Source organism: Idiotropiscis lumnitzeri, chromosome 5, assembly GCF_059441095.1.
Source record: "Idiotropiscis lumnitzeri isolate Australia: NSW breed Sydney's pygmy pipehorse chromosome 5, RoL_Ilum_1.0, whole genome shotgun sequence".
Taxonomy (NCBI): Eukaryota; Metazoa; Chordata; class Actinopteri; order Syngnathiformes; family Syngnathidae; genus Idiotropiscis; species Idiotropiscis lumnitzeri.
Genome location: NC_142395.1, coordinates 23,724,822 through 23,744,260, shown reverse-complemented (window position 1 = coordinate 23,744,260; position 19,439 = coordinate 23,724,822). Strand labels below are relative to the sequence as shown.

Sequence of the window (19,439 nt, the reverse complement as noted above, 5' to 3'; positions counted from 1 at the left end):
TTGCAGATCGTCCACCTTAGAGTGACTGAGGTGCACACACGCAGACCCCTAAAGACTTAAGTGTGTGTGTGGGGGGGAGGGGGGGGTGTACTGAGTTGATCAGTTCACAGGTGGAGGGTGGGGGGTGAGTATGGGAGGGGACTGGTGCCTGGTTCTATAACGGAGACATGAAAGAACAAAAATGTCTTTGATTCTTCGTTTCGTGTAATAACATGTTAAAAAAAAAAGTGTGTTCAGTTGCATACCATGCACCCTGAAAATGATGAAAGGATGACATTTTAGGTGGGATGCCATTTGTGGTCTGGGGTGTGCGTCTAAGGATAAATAGTCTTAATAGTCAGGTTTTCATACCAACAGGATACAGCTGTGCTATTTGGTGCATGAACTGATGAAGCCAGCATGGATGAAGCTCGGTGACTGACGATGCAGGAACGTGCTTTTCATTTTTATTTCTTTTCTTTTTACTGAAAGAGACTGATGCTCAATCTACTTGGAGAATGGACAATAATCCTGTCAGGTGCAAGAAGTTTAAAAAAAAAAAAAAAAAGGAAAGCCAACTCTAATTTTATCATTAATATGACACTTTTATGGAAGGTTTTTGATTAAACTGTTCCACAGCGCCTTCAATTTGGGTCAGACGTAGCATTCAAAAAGCACTAAAAAAGGTGTATACACCATTTTCTGTCTCTCTAACGAGGGCCAGGATGCAGGCACTGCAGGATTATGCGAAGACGTGGGCACTAATTGCAGGTCAAGCTGAGGTATCACCTATCGCAATCCTGTGATTGCGATACAATTTACATCTCTCTTTCGCCGCCCCTAACAGTCCAATGTCTCTTGCTGGGTCCTGATTTGTGGACAAACAGCCTGTGAACAAATGAACATGCGGCATGATGCCGATGGTGGTGGCAGGAGGTGACATTTTGAATCATGAATTTATATATATATATATATATATATATATACGTGTATACATATATATATATATATATATATATATATATATATATATATATATATATATGTATACATATACATATATATGTATACACACATATATATATATATATATATATAAAATATATATATATATATATATAAAAAAAAAAAAAAAATATATATATATATATATATATATATATATATATAAAAATGTGCACACATGTAAATATGAGCTAAAATGCCCGTGGCTGAATCCGTTTACAATGTCTGTCTTGCATGCTGGGTGGTTGCATTTTTTTTTTCTGTGTATATTTGCTCTGAAAAATTGCATCTGAAATGTCAGCAGAAAAATGGAAAAGGCCCTTGTGACTGTGCTGGTGAAGCGTTTGCTGACTTGTTTGTTTGCCTATTGTTTGCAAACTAAAGGGATGATTTTAATTTAAACTTGCTCGTGGGAAAAAAAAATCCTATAAATTTTTGAAAAGGCGTAAGTACCTGTTTTTCTTTTGGGCATTGCAACGAGAAGGTGACAAAAAATATATATTGGTGATGCCATGTCCTACAAGCAGCTATTTTCTGCGGATACACTGTAAATGGTCTTGTCGCTTTGCCAACCTCGTGGCTGTGATTCCAACCGTCAATCTTTTACTTCAATCTTTTGTCTCCTATCGGCTGTATGAGCTCGGATGTGTTTGCACAGAGAAGGAATGCGTTGAGATTGGGACTGCTGACCTCATCTTAACCATTCTTTTACCTCTGTGATTGTTTCTGTGCGCACAGTATGAACACTGCTTTTACATGCTGACAAATCTATTGTCAGAAAAGGCCTTGAGAACAGGAAGTGTTGCTTCAACGTGAGGAGAATCATACCCACGTAATGTGTTAAAATTGCATTCAAACAGGATGTGAAAGACTTACAAGACTTCTTTTGGGGATGTTGTCGTTTGTCTTTGGGTTCATTATATTCCAGCTAGTCCGTGTTTCTGTTTTATAGTCCATCAAACTTCCTTGTGAACTGGCATATTTATGACCACTTTTGTATCTTTTGACCTTTCTCCCCTCGTCTTTTGTATTGCATCGCAGTCCGATGTATTGATTACTGATTTGTGTCAAAGCCTTGCGAAGAGGTCGTTGAAGCAGGGGATTAGGAGCTAAAAGTGTCAAGTCAAGTAGATTCGAATGCAGGTTTCGTGAGGGACTCAATGGCAATGAACCTCACAAACGTGTCAGCATGCAAATGTTTGACAATAAAGGTTCACGGATTTGTTTACATTGCTTTGTTGGCAGCAAAACATTGTCATACAATTTATCGTATATATACTTTAAATAGCAGTACATACATAGCTGCAGTGTTTTTCCACTTCCTTTTATTGCATTCTAGGTTCACATGTTTATGACCAGTTTTGTGTCGTTTGACCCTGCGTACTCAATCGCTCTCAAAACAGCACACTGGATTTTCAAGTTTGTAATGTCTTTCAAGTCCGTTCACTGTGATCTGCGACAAAGAGACCCAATACATCATTGACTCAATAAGATGTTTTATAGTAATGTTACTGTCGTTTGCTATTTAAAGCTTGTCCAATAAAGCATGTCGTACTCACCAGCTGAGGTTCAATGTACCACAATGTCAGACAGTTACGAATGTGAAAGGTAAGTTAAAAGAGAAACTATATTCATAGTTATGCTTGAAAGCCACACTTGTTGTGCAGGTAAATATTATTTAGTGGGTCTGCTTGACCAGTTTTAATATTTGAAAATTTTAAATTACAAATATGTTGCGAGAATAAAATTGTTTACATATACAGTTGACATATTTTGTTGGGTTTATGTCGTTATGTTGTCTGTTTAAATGTGTATCAAAATTGCCAACTGTTTTCTGTTTTAACAGCCAGCATCGATATACTGTCAGTATTTTTGTACCTACCCCCAAATAAAACAACAATAAAACAATCTGAGCAATATGGTTCGACAAAGTATTTTAAGTGACCTCTGATTTAAATTCTCGTTAATATTATGTACCCTATGTAATTTATGGTTACACCGAGAAAACGATCAATCATTTCGGTGAAACTATAACTAAAATAAGTTTCACATCACCTTTTAAAAGGTCAAAGCAACTGAAATGTGATCACGTGCAAAAAGTTGTATTTTGTCTTTTCTTTGTTTTGTTTTTCTTTTTACATGAGCGAGCTTTGCTACGACCGTGAACGCACCACACGGTCGAATAACGTGCACGCGCCTGCAGGTGAGCAGAAGGACGACGAAGCGGAAGTGAGCTAGCTGGTCACAACCGCGCACAGGACAGCACAACACGATGTCTCACGATGATGAAACACGTTATTGTCACAGATTCTCCTACGTAGTTCTCAAATTTATCCTCTTTTTCTACGCCATCATTTGGTGGGTGAGTATTTCTTTTTTTGTCATTCTGAATCGGTGCGTGTTGCTTGTTTTTTTTCTCTCTCCAAACTTTCCAACTGCCGAATCTTTTTTTAAGACCGCTTGTGTATGAGTGATCGAGAGTTTGCGCGACTCTGCGTGAATAAAGAAAAGTTGACGAAAGCTGACAAAAGTGTTTAAAACCCGACTGTCCAGCTTTTTCCCTTAACCAAAATGGCCACTCCCTCCACTACACTTTTACCGAGCTGCTCACCTTCAAATCAGTGTAAACGCAAGTAGATATTACTCGTCTCACTTCTCAGCATGCAGGCGTTTGGCAGGTCGTGCACAATTCACCAAAAAATTGGCTTCAATTTGTTTTAAAGTGTCTTCCAGTGGAAGTTTACCATCAAAATAAAAGCAAAGTGTGTTGTATTTAAATCAGTAACTTTGCCTTAAAGTTTTAAGCTTAATGACGGACACCTTATGGGAAACCCCATAGACGGGTTTAAAAATAGATGTCCAACTCCAGTCCTCGAGGGCGGCTTTACTGTATGTTTTCTATCTCTCCCTGCTGCAACACACCTGTTTCAAATGGTCGGGATCATTATCAGGTTCCTGCATCGCTTGCTGATGAGAGATGGAAACTATAGAAGACCAGAGTTTGACACTTGTGGGTTAAAGAATTGTATCTATGCAGCAGAACACTTTAAAGCAATTTTTTTTAACACAAATGGTGCAGCGACATACATAGACAGACAATATGGTATAATCATGTATTTTGTTGTCCTCTGCAAAAAAATACTTAAATTTGCTTCACTTTACTGAGTCCATTCCAGTCGTTGTGAAATTCTTCTTCATTCCTGTCAACACTGCCAACTACTGGAGTGGATGTGCAATTACACTGTATTGTAGTACGGCAGAAAAAAAGCATGTTCCCCCGGGTCGTACGTGCCCCCCTCAGCATTGCACCGCACCTCCTCAGGGGGGCCAGCTCCACTATTTGAGAAGCACTGTGTTAAACAAACTGATACTTATTGTCTTGTAGTCTGCTTAAATTTTCAAACTTTTTCTTGGAAGAGGAAAGCATCCAAGACAGATATCAAACTTCCCAACTAAAGGCCCTCAGTGATTAAAAGTTTGATACTATTTATTGAGTTGAATTTAAACTCTTAAAACATCCTCACCACTTCATTTCTACACAAAGAAAAATCTTTTGTGTCAAAACCCGCGGCTGTATTCTTTCAAAGACAACTTAACTGTTTTTTTCCCCCCCCTGAAACAAATGGTTGATTGGCACTTAATGTTCTGTGCTTAAGCGAGATACTTTTGAAGGAGGGCGAGGAGGGTAGTGCAGTAATGCGTATATTATGGCGAATGAACACTTTCCTGATAAGGGAGGCGAAACAGATTAATGGCCACTGCGCTTTCTCGTTCCACTTGGTCTCTGTGGAAGTGTGGTTTATCTCAGTGGGATGCTGCACGCAGTAATGAACACTTTAGGTCATGTTGTCACTTCCTTCAGGAAATGCAGAGCAAAGCAAAGCTTCCAACGCTTGTGTTTACATTTAAACCCACAATATACCCAAACAGTGTTTTGTTAGACGTTTCATTACCGATTGGAGACATTCATCCGTATCTAAAGTAACAGGAGTTTTTTCACATCTTCTGTTGAAGTTGTGTTCTGCATTTTCTAATATAATGGCTAGGGATGTTTATTTAATGACACATATCACCAGTATTTAAGACATTTTTAGGAGCAATTTTTCTGCCCAAAATGTTAACTCACTGCCAATGACGGCTCTAGACGTCAAAGATCCATTTTTTTTTTCCTACTCGGCTGGTCGGCAAATATAAGTTATTCATAATGATAAAATATTTGTTTTAACACTGGGTAGAATACATCTGTCACTTTTTTCTGGATAGTACTAGAATTTCTTAATACATGGGTAAGATTTAAATGTATCATGCAATCGAATTTATTTACTTGCTGCAACGTATCCTTCATGAGTAACGTCACTCTTCCGCAGTGAAAGTCCATCCTCATAACAATCAAAATGGAGTGTAGGAGGGACGCTAATTTGTTTCGTTCAGCATTAAACTCAATTTGAAATGACCAGAGTCATTAAAATCCCAGCAGCTGACAGCACTGGAAACATTTATTACAAATGAAGACGCGTTTTATTTTTCTTCTTGGACTCCTATTCGCTCTTTGCTGATTGGTTAATTTCACTGTTTGTTTGTTCCGGTTTGCCCCATTTCAGAATTATGCTTGATGCGACTACCCACCAGATTTTCTGGATTTCCAAGCTACCTCAATATGACCTTAAAACAGAATCTTGTGGGAAAGTGGATCTGATCAACCGGCCCGAAATATCTCTTAGACTGCAGGCTATGATTTAAAATAAATAAATAAAAATAACTCACTTAAAGTACACAGTTTTAACCTTTCTACCAACATTATTTGCTGATTCTGAGATTTCACTTTGGATGTCGTTGAACTTCAATGGATATTCATTTTGAGTTTGTCCGCAAATTTATCCCACCCTTTGTTGTGACAGAAAAGTAACTTGACCAAAACCTCAATCTATTGTTAACGTAGTAGGGATGCAAAGATTCACTGAAGCCCAGATTCAATTCGATTTTTGATTCTTCGGATTCTGATTTCGATTTGAGTTATTTTTTTTTTTTTTTTTTAAAACCTCGCCATGTTTGTCTCTGTGCGCTTGTTCGGTGGTGCAAATTTTTTGATGGGGTAGAATTCAGGCTTCTGTGTAGCCCACTCAGGTTCTTGCGCACCAAATCCATCCAGGCATGCCTTTGTGCATTGCACGCTTTGTACGCTAGGTCACAATCATGCTCAAACAGAAAATGGCCTTCCCATATTGTCAAAATGTCTTTTGTAATCCGCATCTGCTTTGTGAACGATACAAAGAACGTTGCGTGTGTGTGTCGTCTGATTGACATGATCCTGCTGTGTGTATTCACGTTGGAAGAAGCAGTGCATGTATCAGACGAGACTAAATATTCCGTTTTCTAATGAGCGCTGTATCGCGGCGATAACTGTGGCATTTTCCAGTCGTCCTTTCCTTAATGGCAGTAATTGAATCCAAGTGGCCTTTTGTATTTTAATGCGGGTTATTCTTGCGATGAGCTATTTTATTGACCTTTTTTCACAAATCTCACTGTCTTTTATCCAGGCTAAAAAAACATCCACTTTTTTGAGCACTTTATTGAAGCATTTGCTAATCATTTGCTTCATTGTTGTCATTAGAGTGACGGATGATCGGGTCCTAAAATCCCACCCGCTGTGTTCCCATTTTCTAGATGGTTCAGCGTAATACAAATACCCGTTTTCCTACATGCCATGTTCAGTCGGGCGCAACAGTAGTCACGCTGCTCATATGTACCCGTCATTATTTTATATCTTGAATTCCTCAAGGTGTTTACGATGTAAAAAGATGATAGAACATTGAATTTTGATCAAAGTTTGCAGCTCGTACCAGCATGTTTGGAAATGATGGTGCAGTTTATATTGAAGGCAATATTGTGGCCTTAAACCTTTCAGCTGTAATTGTTTAGTGCATTTCAAAATGGAACCAAAACTATACAATATGCTGAGTTGCACTATTACTACAAAATCCATAGAGTTAAAAAAAAAAAAATAAATAAATAAACTTTCACTCTACTTGGGCAAGCCTTTTTTTTTTCAAATGTAAGAAGTCGTGAAATCAGAGTACCGTAGTAAATTAGGGAAATATGAATGTGCAAAAGAAAACTAAAATAAATACTTGGATTGTTTTTTTTTTTTAATTTTTTTAATTTTGTTTTTAATTCAACCTTCATCCAAAAAGTTTGGCTTTTCTTCACTAGTCTGTAGAATTTGATTTTGAATTTGTATTTAATTGAGTTACAAAATCAATGCACAATACACGTCGACAAGGTCGGTTGCCCTGCTTGTCGGGGAGGATTCAAATCTTGTCAACTTTAAATATGTCAAAGAAAAAACATCCGCTCTGCAGCTTCAGCATTTAAGTACTACGTGATTCAAGGATCATTAACTTTTGATGACTTTTATTGGATGGTCTGTGTCAGTGTACCTAAATTGAAGTATCTGCTTGCCTTGAAGGCTTGTTAATTGTCCTGTGATTGACTGGCAACCAGTCAAGGGTATACTCTTCCTCTTGTCCACAAGTAGGACGAGCACTATAGAAAATGGATGAAAGCAGAATTAATTGAGAACAGTTTAACTGTCTGAATTGTTTGCAAAAGCAATTCCTCCATTTTAAAAAAAATTTCATATGCGTGGTCTTTCCAACACTCCACAAACACGACTGACCCTCTTAATTTGTTGACACAAAGTCAAAAACTCTGCTTTTGAAGTCTTCCTTAGTTTGGTTTAATTCAGGTGATAATTTGACTGCAATTGTTCGTCATGACTCAATGGCCTGCTTCACGTTTGGCCCACTGAGGAGGAAGAAACCATTTCCGTTGCTCAATTCGTTCCATGTTATTTCCAGTCTGGAAAGTTTCCATCACTCACATCTTTTGGGCATGAGATTGTGTTTCCACAAATAGCTGTTACTGTCTTAGACTGTTCCCGGTGACCATGCTTAATTTGTGTGCAACGGATCACATAAGTCACAGTTTGGATCAGAATCGGAGCACGGCTTTTGAATCACAGATCGTATAATTTTTCAGTCAAAGCTTCAATAAGGCAAGCTGAAATATCGAGAAAGGAAGTCATTATTTGATAAGCGTCATTTTCAGCTTTTCTTAAATACTTGATGACACTTGGCATTATTTTCAAGTGATCAACCTTTCGAGTCTAATTAATTTTTGATCAATTGCGTAACACTGTTAACGCCGCAACTGTGCTTACCTTTTTACCTTTAGGCATGACAGTCTTGAGCTGATGCTTCAAAGGGGTCGTTTTCTCACTCTGGAACTTCGGTCAGCCCTGCTCATCATGTCATTGAGTGAGAAACCTGTTGCTGGAGCAGTTATGTAAATTAGCCCAATTGTTATGTAAGACTGGGGTGCCACTTCAGAACATCTCTCTCGCACTTTTCAGGAAAAGCCCCATAACCAAATTTTTATGTACTTGGCCCACTGACATATCCTCTGAAGAAAGGCAAACTTTGAACATGTTTACGTCACATTCCAGGAATTAGACTACTTCAAGTGTATGTCTTTTTGTGTTTTCAGCTGATAGGCAGCTTCATCCTGGCGATAGGCATATATGCCGAGGTGGAGAGGCAGCGCTACAAGACGCTGGAGGGGGTGTTTCTGGCCCCCGCTCTGATTCTCATCCTCCTGGGAATTGTCATGTTCATTGTTTCATTCATAGGCGTCTTGGCATCGCTCAGGGATAATCTAGTTCTGCTCAAAGTGGTACGTAGTAGGCTAAGAGTTTTATTTATTTATTTTTTTTGGTAGTTTTTCTTGTGTTATTAAAAATGTCAGCAGTTAGGTTTTGGTCATAGCGTGAGCTTCGGTACATACAATTTGCGCCGTTGTACCTCTTTGAATTTCGAACCGGTGCATCATATTGATAATTGCTGTCTTGTTCAACGCAGTTCATGTACACACTGGCGGTGTGTCTCATCCTGGAGTTGCTGGGGGGAATTTTGGCACTTGTGTTCCGTAACCAGGTAAGTTCTTATATATATATAAAAAAAAAAAAAAAAAAAAGTTTAATATTGTTGACCATGATTTCAATTTGTTGGATCTTTCGCAGCTAAACTGCATCCTACATAATATTTACTGCCCACCCAAAAACGTCATCTCTGTCTAAGATTTAAGTGTAATATTTGAATGTTAAATGCAATCACTAATTTGTGATGTTAAGCCGAATTCCAATAATATTTGCAGAGGTGGGCGCAAATGCATGCATGTTGATCTGGTTTTTAATGTGAACATTAACTGAAAAGCTCCCACGCAGAACTTTCTTGTCTCTTTTTGGATGCTTGGGCACATGAGGCCCATGTGATCCTGCCACGCCAGATTGCAACTGGCAGATGTGGGCTGTTTAACTGTCACATTTTCATTTCTACTTGATTGGGTCGGTCACCTTGACAAACCAGGACATACTGTACCCAGTCAAACTTGCCACGCTGGCATCAATATGCACAATGATTGACCCTATGTCTACTTCCAAAGAGTTTTATTTCTTCCTTTCCTTGTTGTCCAGACTGTGGATTTGCTAAACAAGAACATACGAAGAGGCATAGTCAACTACTATGATGACTTGGACTTCAAAAACATCATGGACTTTGTTCAAATAAAGGTAGACTTTATATATTCCAGTGCTTGTGTGTCCGTGTTTAAAGCATCGGTTATAATAAAACGCCATAAATTGTCTTATGCATTGAACATTACAAAGAAATCGGGAATAGCTTGGGTACGATATTCTTTTTGCAAACTTGGGACATTAGCCGTCACTCTGGACCTGCTTCCAAGTATTCCACACTTGTGCATTATTAAATGGCCTGAAGCAGATTTCATTTCCATCTTTTATCAAATGACATTACGATGATTAATATGACGTCCACAACCCTTCGTGCATTAAGATTAGACGGCCTACAAAAAAAGGCTCCTGCGCATTATGTGTTCTTAAATAATGTGCAAATGTTACAAATGATCTGGGCGGTAAAAAAAGAACCAACAGCTTTGTGGCGCTGTTTGGTAAGTGAGACTGAGAACAATTTAGTACTGAATTGCCTGGCTAAAGTGTTACAAGTTTGAAGAAAAGCTAACACTAATAATGCACTTGTACTGTGGCATGCACTTGGCTCGTCGGTTTGCTAGAAAATCGCTTTTCTCATAATCACACTTGGCTTTAATCCTGTTCTACTTTGAAGATGTCGATGGTCAGTAATGCACATTATGACTGGAAAGTGGTTCAACAAAATGGTATTGTAGTATGTCTTGTTAGTCGATATTAGAAATTATTATTATTTTTCTTTTTAAATGTAAATTTCGAAATAAAGACCTGGAGCAAAAAAAAAAAAAGAGACTGAATTTAGGTAATTTTATTCGAACGTACATTATTTAACCCATATTGAAGCGAAAGCAATGATGGGGGAAAAAAATACTCATACACATACATTTCTTGTTGCACCAAGTCAAAGATAGTTGCCGTGACAACTTTGGGCGGAAGTGGGGAAAAAGAACATGACAAAGTAGCATCAGCAACGGGAGTCATGGCAACTAACTGTTGCTTTGGAGAACAATAAGGATATAAAAGTGGCATTAATCCACCAGGATTATGCCTTTGGTGACTATGCTGCGTGGACTTTCACTCAAGTCATTTTACATTTAAAAGATTAATTTTTTTTAACGTTGGTATTAGCTGCCGTTCTGTTGTTCTCATCCGGTTGCACAGCGCAGTCCACTCCCAATAATTTATGTATGCAGCCTGTAATCACCAGCTCGGTATCTATTCTTCATTTTGCATTTTAAGTTAAAATTATGTGTAACAAGTGATTAGAAGGGTGTGAACCGTGTGTGTGTGTGTGTTTCAGGGGTTCGTAATTCCTTAATAGAGGTGTAGCTCGACCGCATTGTTAGTCACATGCATACAAGACCAAAATGACTGTATTGTGTGTTCTAAAAGGGGAGTATTGTTGTGCGGTCAAAATAATAGTTAAAAAAAAACAGCATTGTAGTAAAGGCATGAAATATTTTTTTTACTTTTTAAAAAAAGTAAATGAATTATAAATATAATTATAATCCCGTTGCCTTTTAGAGGACCTGAGCAGTCACCCTGACTTTCTGCTGGTTCAGACTCATGTGCTGCAAAACCTTTGATTCATCAGCGTCGTCTGCAAAGTAGGCAGCCTCATTGTGGGTGGAAAGAATTCATTCATCACGTCAACTGATACATTGTTGCGATTGCATGACTGGGGCTCCCATTCTGCGCAACTTTTTTTTTTTTTTTTTGTTAATCCATCCAGTGAAGGTATTTCCAAGGTGCTACAGCGCACAATAGTTGGCATGTCCCGCTGCACCACTTTTTCATCACAACCTATTTCTGCGGCTGTAACTCTCGCTAAGGATGTCCTCCTGCAAGGACTGTACTGTTATTGTCTCATTAAAATGTGCTCATGCGGATTTGTCTGTCAGCATCATCATTCAAGTTGGAACATTGCAAGGAACAAGAACATGCTTACTCTTTCATACGTTTATAAAACTCCCCTGGGCGAATTGAGCAGATTTTGAAAAAGTGGACATTGGGGGTCACCCTACCTAACAGAGACCTTCAAAGGAACCCCCCTTGTGTTTTTTTTTGTTTTTTTTAGCCCGACTAGCTGACTCTTCGAAGCTTATGTACGGAAGAGTGAGCACATTTTTTTTTATTAAAATTTGGCAGGTCAAGAAGATTTTTCTCTGCATTGTCAAATTTACAAGACATTTTATTATTTACATTTTAGATCACGCATACACACTTGTTTTTAAGCAATTTATTAAAATGTCGGCGCCGACAGGTTTTTACTTCCTTTTGAATGTATTTTCTGCATCATTTGACTTAACAACTTGACAAAGGCAGCGATAACATGGATTTTCCTACCGAACGCGCTGCCAGGCGGGCAATTAGTGGCTAAGTTAGTTGTACCGGCTGCTGTTAAGCAGCCAGTCATCAGTCAGTCTGTCAGGCGGGTGTGCTGCTCGTGTGCTTCAAATCTAATTTATTCCCTGTGCAGAGGCATGTTATCTCCCAGGAAAGGATATGTTGATCAATCCAACTGAAAATGGCACAATAGGCTTTATTTGTTTCTTTACATCAGTAAACTAACACACATTGTCCAAATATTCTTCACGGACTTTGGTCTTGTGTTGTTGGTTTTAAGAGACGGATATCTTTTCCAAATAAGGTTTGGCTTTCCTTTTAATTTTTTTTTTTATTTAGTTTGATTGTGTTCCCATTCATTTAACTCATTCACTACCAGCCAAATGAAAAATGGCAGCAATTGAGTTAATAACTTGCGAAAAACATGAAAAAGTGCAGTAAATGTCTGAAAACCAAATGATGGTTTTATCTGTGCGTGTTCTCAATGGGCAAGCTTTCTATTGTGTTGATTTCAACTCCCCTCCAAGCCTGATCACTTGGACGCTGATTTTTTTTCAGTGCATCGAGGGCCAAAGACAGGCTCATAATTACATGCAAATTATCTTGTTAATTGTGTCTCAAAACTTTCTTGCACGCTGCCAAGTACATCTGAAGAGTTTGGTTCACAAATTGTCGTCTCAATCAGTTCATTGCTGATCCTTTTGATGACTGAACTTCTCATGTCATGTTTTTTTTTTCTCTCAAAAGTTTGAATGTTGTGGCGGCCAAGAATATAAAGACTGGGAAGTCAACTTGTACCACAACTGTACTGCACGGGGTCCACTTTCCTGTGGAGTGCCCTATACCTGCTGCATCACGAAGGTGGGTCGCATTTATGTTGACAGATATTTAGCGTGTTATATCACAATGTGCTTGAACTACAGAATTGTGACCAATTGGTGTTTGGCCTCTACAGATGATCAATTTTAGAAACCCAGAATTCAGCAATTGTGAGAGATAGGGAACAAGCCCCACTGTGATTTGTAACTTAGCTGGACCAAACCAATTTCATCCACTCCTCCCCCCTCACTTTGTGTGTACTATTATCGTAATGGCCATAATAATCTAGAGTTATGTTTCAAATGCATCTCATGGATCATAATTGCGAGTACGCCTTTGCCATGCAGGACAAACTCTTTGGCAATTTTCGCTCACGCGAAACAACAAATGGGATGTGACCTCTTTCATATAAACGATAGACCTTTGCACAGCTCAACTGAGAAAAAGCAACCGATTGTTGTTCAGACTCACGTTATTCAACATTCCGGTCCAAAGGTCCATGCCGTCTCCATCGCATGACCTGTTCTAACTTTCCCAAAGTTTCTCTGGTACGCCCAAGACCGTTCCTTCCGCCCCCTTGCCCTTTCCTTTTGTTGTTTTCTCCCAATAAAACGACATTCTCATGGCCCTGAGACTTAGCACAAATGATCATCATAGGCAGAGGAATAAATGAAAGTCACACCCCCCATGGAAATTCATCCCATCTGTCACGACAAGCTGGCACTCGCACACGTTGACTCAAAGGGCGTGTGCGCAGCTGCTCTCTGTGCAGGCATGCCGGAGTGAATTGAAATGCTGAATTGATAACATTATGTCTGGAAATGCATCACCCTACCGAGTGATTTATGCAGATAATCAGCACATATGAGCCCCAAGTCTGGAGGACTGCAAATTTGCTCAAGTATCTACTCGTGGGTCATTGTTATGAGCAAGTTTAATATTTGCAATGTATTCACATGCCTACTCCTTAAATGTCAAGTGTGGGTGTCCGATCCCTAATGCTGAGACTTTCTGTCCATGTTCAGAATATTAGGGCTGGCAAATTTTTGCCTAAAAAAAAAAAAATAATAATTTTTTCTATTAAAAAAAACAAAAAAACGCAAAAGAGCTTTATTTTTATTTATTTTTTAAATTTCTTTTATTATTTATTTTTACATCAAATTAAGTTCAAAATGTCTGCCTCAAATAAAATACTCCAGCAAACAAATGTAACACATCAAATTACATTTACAATATGACAAACTTGAAACTTTTTTGTCCTTTAGTAAAAATGATAACATATAATTTTTGCCCCTATTTTATGAAACACTTGACCAAAGTAACTATTTCCCTTTTCAAAATGAAAGTGCCATAAATAAAATACCTTAGGCAACAAATTTAACAACAGATTGAATTAGATTTATAAAGAAGTCCAAATCAAATTAAAAATCGATACCACCCAGGCTGAGCTCAGCATTTTACTTTGTAATCATTTAATAATTGATTGATTTGTCTCAAACAAGCATAAAGGAAACATTCCATAGAGAATAACAAAACTGTGACAAAGTGCAAGTTTGAGAAAGGGCTGAGGGACGCAAAGCTTCTCAAATTCAGCCCCCACGTGCATTATAACAGTTTCAACATCCATTACAGTGTAATTACATGTCTTTGGCAAGACTTTCCTCTGTTTGATCTTTTGGTTGAATTGACATTCGCAAAGTAACATTTCATGTGACGTGTGCTTGCTCAGTCTCGGTGGTTTTGCGTTTTTTTTCCCCCTCCTTGCTCGTATGGAATTGCTTACTGACAATGAATATATTTTATGCAACATAATTTTGGCCCTTGCTCTTCCGATGATATCCTAACGTTCAAAGCGATGCAGCTAATATGCTGATTAAATCCCATAGAGGCAAGATGCAAAACAATAATTAATCCTCTACCCTTCCTATCTTGTTTTGTGCCAGATGGCCAGATTTGTTGGAGTTCATCTTGGGGATATTGATTTGAATCTTTGTGGCAGGCATAGTCAATTTTCCGCGTAGTTTACAAGCTTTTGTCATTTATTTCGATTTCTAATTTTCTTCTCCCCCCGCCCCCCCTTTGTCCTCTGTAGGCAAATGAAGTAGTAAACACATTGTGTGGCTCAAAGGTGTTGGCACTTGAGGTAAGGCAGATGAATGAGACTGAATGTGAAAGACATGTTTTGTTTTCAGATGCAACATTGCAGGTGTTGGGGGCATTCATTTAAAAAAGGATGCAGATGTCAAACAACAGAAAGTTAGTGAACAGTCACGCAGCACTGTGCCGGCATTTATGTACTCTTTGAAATGTGCTCAATATATTTTTCCCTCTACAAATTGTTTCTGACAAGTTTCAAGAGGATTGCTTAGTCAGTTAGAATACAGACTGTGTATTTGTGGTGTCAGGAAAGTCCTTGTGAGATCCTGCGGCAATTGCTCTGTTCAGTGCGTGAGAAGAGGTGAGGCATGGCAATATTTTGCCATGACAACGCACCTGCTCACAATGCCCTGAGCATCTGACAGTTCCTGGCAGAGAAGAAGATCGCTCTACTGCCACAACGAAGGAGCAACTTTCCTGCTTACCTGACTGGGCTCTTTTCTTTTTTTTTTTTTTTTTTTAATATTTTTAAACTGTTTCCCAAGCTCAAACGGGCCAGCAATGGGACCCAGTTTGAAGATGCGGACAACATCAAGATGGCCGTGGCTGCAAAGAATCCCGGAAGAATCCTTTCTGGAGTGCATGGCAGAGAGGGCAAGGGAGAGCATGTTCAATTCCTGGGCGATCAGTTCAAAAGGAAAAACGTTTAGTTTGGCTTTTGTGACACCAGACCAGCCACTTTTCTGAACATTCTGAAAATCATCACGACACGGTGAAAAAAAACAACAACGTTGTTCTCATTAAAATGTCAATTGTATGCCAAAGCGGCATGTGGTGCAACAGGTGGCACTTGAACCAAGATCATTTTAGCCAATCAGGAAGTCATTTCCAGATAAGGCACCAGACTGACTGTACCAGAGGGTAAAATTAATTAAGGAATTTGTATTTGTCGGCCAATAAATTCTCAAACACTACAAAAAAAACTCCCGCCAAATAATCACAAAAGATTAAAGGTAAAAATAATAAGATACCTGTTCGTCCTCCTAGTCTGATTTTCTTTTCCTTTGATTTGGTTGTTCTTCCGCCTTCGCTGGCTCGTTTTAGCGCTTGGACCTGATCGACACCATCCACATCAGAGGCTGCACCGACGCCTTCTTTATTTGGCTAACGGACAACTATAAGATTATGGCAGGACTGCTGCTCGGGATCCTGCTGCCTCAGGTACACGTACGCACACTCACTACATGGTATCAATATTTTCATTTCATTTACCGTGTGTACATTCTTTGGTTACACAGTGACAGGCAGGTGAAACTCATACAGAAGCCCGCATTTCCAAAATCAAAAACTATCGGTAGGAAATGGAACTTTTTGGGGAGGTTTGGGGCACGTTCATTTCAAACCGGCCTCCATATTCAACGGTTTGCGTAAAGCGAGGTAATCACGATGTGGGATTGCTTTCAATTTTCTGCAGAACAGCTTCAACTGATGAACACCTGTCTAGTGAAATGCATTTCATGCTTGTTAGTTTCATTTCACTCTTTTGCATTTTATCATCGTTTGACTGTCCAGCCGTTACGTTGCACAGAAATTTTATTCAAATGTCACGATATTTATTTTAGGTTTTTGTCCTTTTATACCGGTAAAAAAATTGAATGCAAAAGTGATGAGTTGAGTCATTGCAACATTGAGTAACCGATGCCTGAAATCTTTAACTCTGGACTTTCAACGAGGCGTTTGACATTCAGCTTAGATAAATTGCCAAATCATATCATTATCTGACCCTATTGGTCTTCTGTTTGAAGAGTAGATGCTGCAGGTCACACTACATGGATTAGAGAAGATAACGTTTGACCTGACTTGACTTTCCCGAGACAAAATGACTTGAGGAATACAAATGGCGACTCACTCATGTGTGACTTGATCTCGTCTCTATTTGTCCCCTTTGCAGTTGTTTAATATTTAAAATTGGCTTCCACTCTTCTGGCAGGGAGGAATAGAAAAGACCATTCTGAAAACTTCCTCGTGAAGTCGCGAGTGTTGACATATGTAAGATGTGGTCGTCTTCACTTCCCTTCATTTTGTCTCCTTAGTTCTTTGGTGTCGCGATCTGCTGGTTGTACATCACCCGAGTGGAAGACGCCATCAGCCAGTATAGTCACCAAACGGACGGTCTTCTGGACTCCAACGTGCAAGGCAGACACCTCAAAAAGCAGGGCCGAATGGCTAAGTGGTTTATGTGTATGCCTGAGATTGACTGAAGAGGTCACTGGTGCTCACTTGAGAGGCCTCGATCACACAAACAATTTCATCATGGAATCAAATCAAGTCTACAAAACTGATTTTCTTCTCAACACTCGGGGACAAACACCATAAAGTGCCGAAACTGAACGAATAGTCACTCCTTCTCCTCCACCTCCACATCCCTTCAAGTTCAGTATTCCTTCACTTCCCATTGCAACACCGAGCGGCGCATGCACATTTCGCACGACTTCAACAAATATGCAGCGCCACAACCCCTGACGTGCTCATCTCATCAGTTGAGCCTAGAGATGAAAACACTCTGAGGATCGCAGGGTTATAATAAAAAAAAAAAAAAAACGTTTTTATATATTATTTATCGCGTGAGCCTGTAGGAATCCTGAATCGTTTTCTTTTATGTATTTTTTTACCATATATATATATTTCAAGTTTTACCTCAGCACTCCAACAGTCCACGTCTAAATTTTAGTCCAGCTTTAAAAAGATTAATTTTCCTTTATTTTTGTTTTTGAACCTTGTAGTTGATATTCCTGTTTTGTGCTATGCTTTCTAATGATTTTTAATGGTGTGTATAAGATGTAATTGGGTAATAATGATCTTTGCAAGTTGCAAATTATGTGTTTGTTTGTGCGCTAAAAATGAAGTGAGCCATCTGTGTGTGTTTTTTGTTGTTTTTTTTTACTTAAATGCTTTGTTTCAATGAATTTGTGAGTGGAGGACCATTATATGAAGGCGGCATGGTGGATGTCTGGTTAGCACGAGGGCCTCACAATGCAGTGGCGCCGGTTTTTCTGTGCGGAGTCGGTTTCCACCCACATTCCAAAAACATGCATGGTTGGTTAATCGAACACTCCAAATTGTTCCGAGGTGTGATGTGAGCGTGGATGGTGGTTCATCTGTGTATGACCTGCGATTGGCTCGTAACCAGTTCCGGGCGTATCCTGCCCAAAAACCGCTGGGTTCGGCTTCGGCACGTCCGCGACCCCCTTATATGATTTCTGACACCACGCTGAGATGCAATCTTGAGCCGCGTGACTTAAACGTAATGCGAAAAATCAATCTTCTCTACGAATTTTTCAAAGCAAGATGTTGGGCGGAGGTGTTCTGTCTTTTCCCAATCATTGCAATTATGTAATGCATCTTTTAGCCAATGGAGCTTGAGATGAAAAGATTTCATATATCCAATCACTTGCAATCACACGTGGCCGTTGTGTAAATATCAAATATCGAGCAAATGTCAGCTGACTTGGGCTTTCAGTGCAACGAGTGGCTTGTGAAAGGTGCTCAGCAGTTATTTTATGTCCCCATTTTTTCCCCCCCACGACTGCTCATGCTGCTCAAAGGGCTTCCCTCAGAATATTTTAGTACTTCATAAGCAACAAGGATGCTCTAAATCGCCAACTAGGAGGAAGTTATTTGACATGATTTGCAGTCTGCACACAATATTCGTAAAAGATAATTAGCAGTCGTTGGGCTTCGATTTCAATCTAGTTTATATCCAGTGCCCAAACGAAACGAAGTGCGGAAACATGAGAGCGAAGCGTCCTCTCACACATGCACTGGATCATGTGAAGACAATGTGATCATGACCCGAGCATATGAGATCAGAAGTTGAGCCACGAGCGCCACTCATTCAGCGTGTCGACGGGTTTGTGATTGCATTTTTTCCCATCCAAAACGGGAAATGTCTTTTTTTCAAGAACACAATGTTTCCCACCAGACCTCCACCCTCTTATCCATTGCACGTCGTTCGTCTAGTGAAGAAGTCAGTCGATTCTGTCATCTGTTTGTACAGGATGTCCCAAACTCGTGATTCATTTCCTTTTTTTTTTTTTTTCTCCATTTCGTTTCAAGTCTCATTTGGTCAGACGTGCGGCCATCAGCATTTGACAGCTTAAGATTTGCACGTTTTGTAAGCATAACCTCCTTTTGCTTGCTGCTTGGCAAGTGACTTTGGATCAGCGCTGTAAAATTGTGCCCCATTAGCAGTTGGCAAACCACGGGCAAGGCATATGCGTGGTGAGTGTTACAATAACACGATTATTTTGAAGCGGTTTTAAAATAAAGTACAACATGACATCCACAGCTGATGTCGCAGGTGCGATGTGCCCATTGAGTGTGTTGTGAAGTGCAGTAGAAACAATTGATACCTTCCCTGCCTTCTATTTGCAATTTATTTTTCCTTTGGCATGGTGGTTTCTCCAAAGTCAAATTAGAGACGCAAATGGGGCCAGGGAAGATTTTTTTTTTTTCCCACCACAGATCATTTTAATTATATACAACTGTCATGTCATACTGACAGTTTAAACAAACCTCACAAAAAGTGATTTTTATTTATTCTATTTTTATTTATTTTTTTAATAATTGC

General features: G+C 39.2%; 1 protein-coding gene across 1 annotated transcript; it reads left to right on the top strand.

Moving 5' to 3' along the window:
- The first annotated feature begins 3,173 nt into the window (after positions 1-3,173).
- Positions 3,174-17,775, top strand: tspan15 (tetraspanin 15). The gene is made up of 8 exons (XM_088296955.1): positions 3,174-3,346; positions 8,530-8,715; positions 8,901-8,975; positions 9,515-9,610; positions 12,641-12,754; positions 14,805-14,855; positions 15,914-16,030; positions 16,903-17,775. The coding sequence occupies exons 1-8, from the start codon at positions 3,257-3,259 to the stop codon at positions 17,068-17,070; spliced, it is 897 nt and encodes a 298-aa protein (XP_088153081.1). The 5' UTR covers positions 3,174-3,256; the 3' UTR covers positions 17,071-17,775.
- Positions 17,776-19,439: the final 1,664 nt, after the last annotated feature.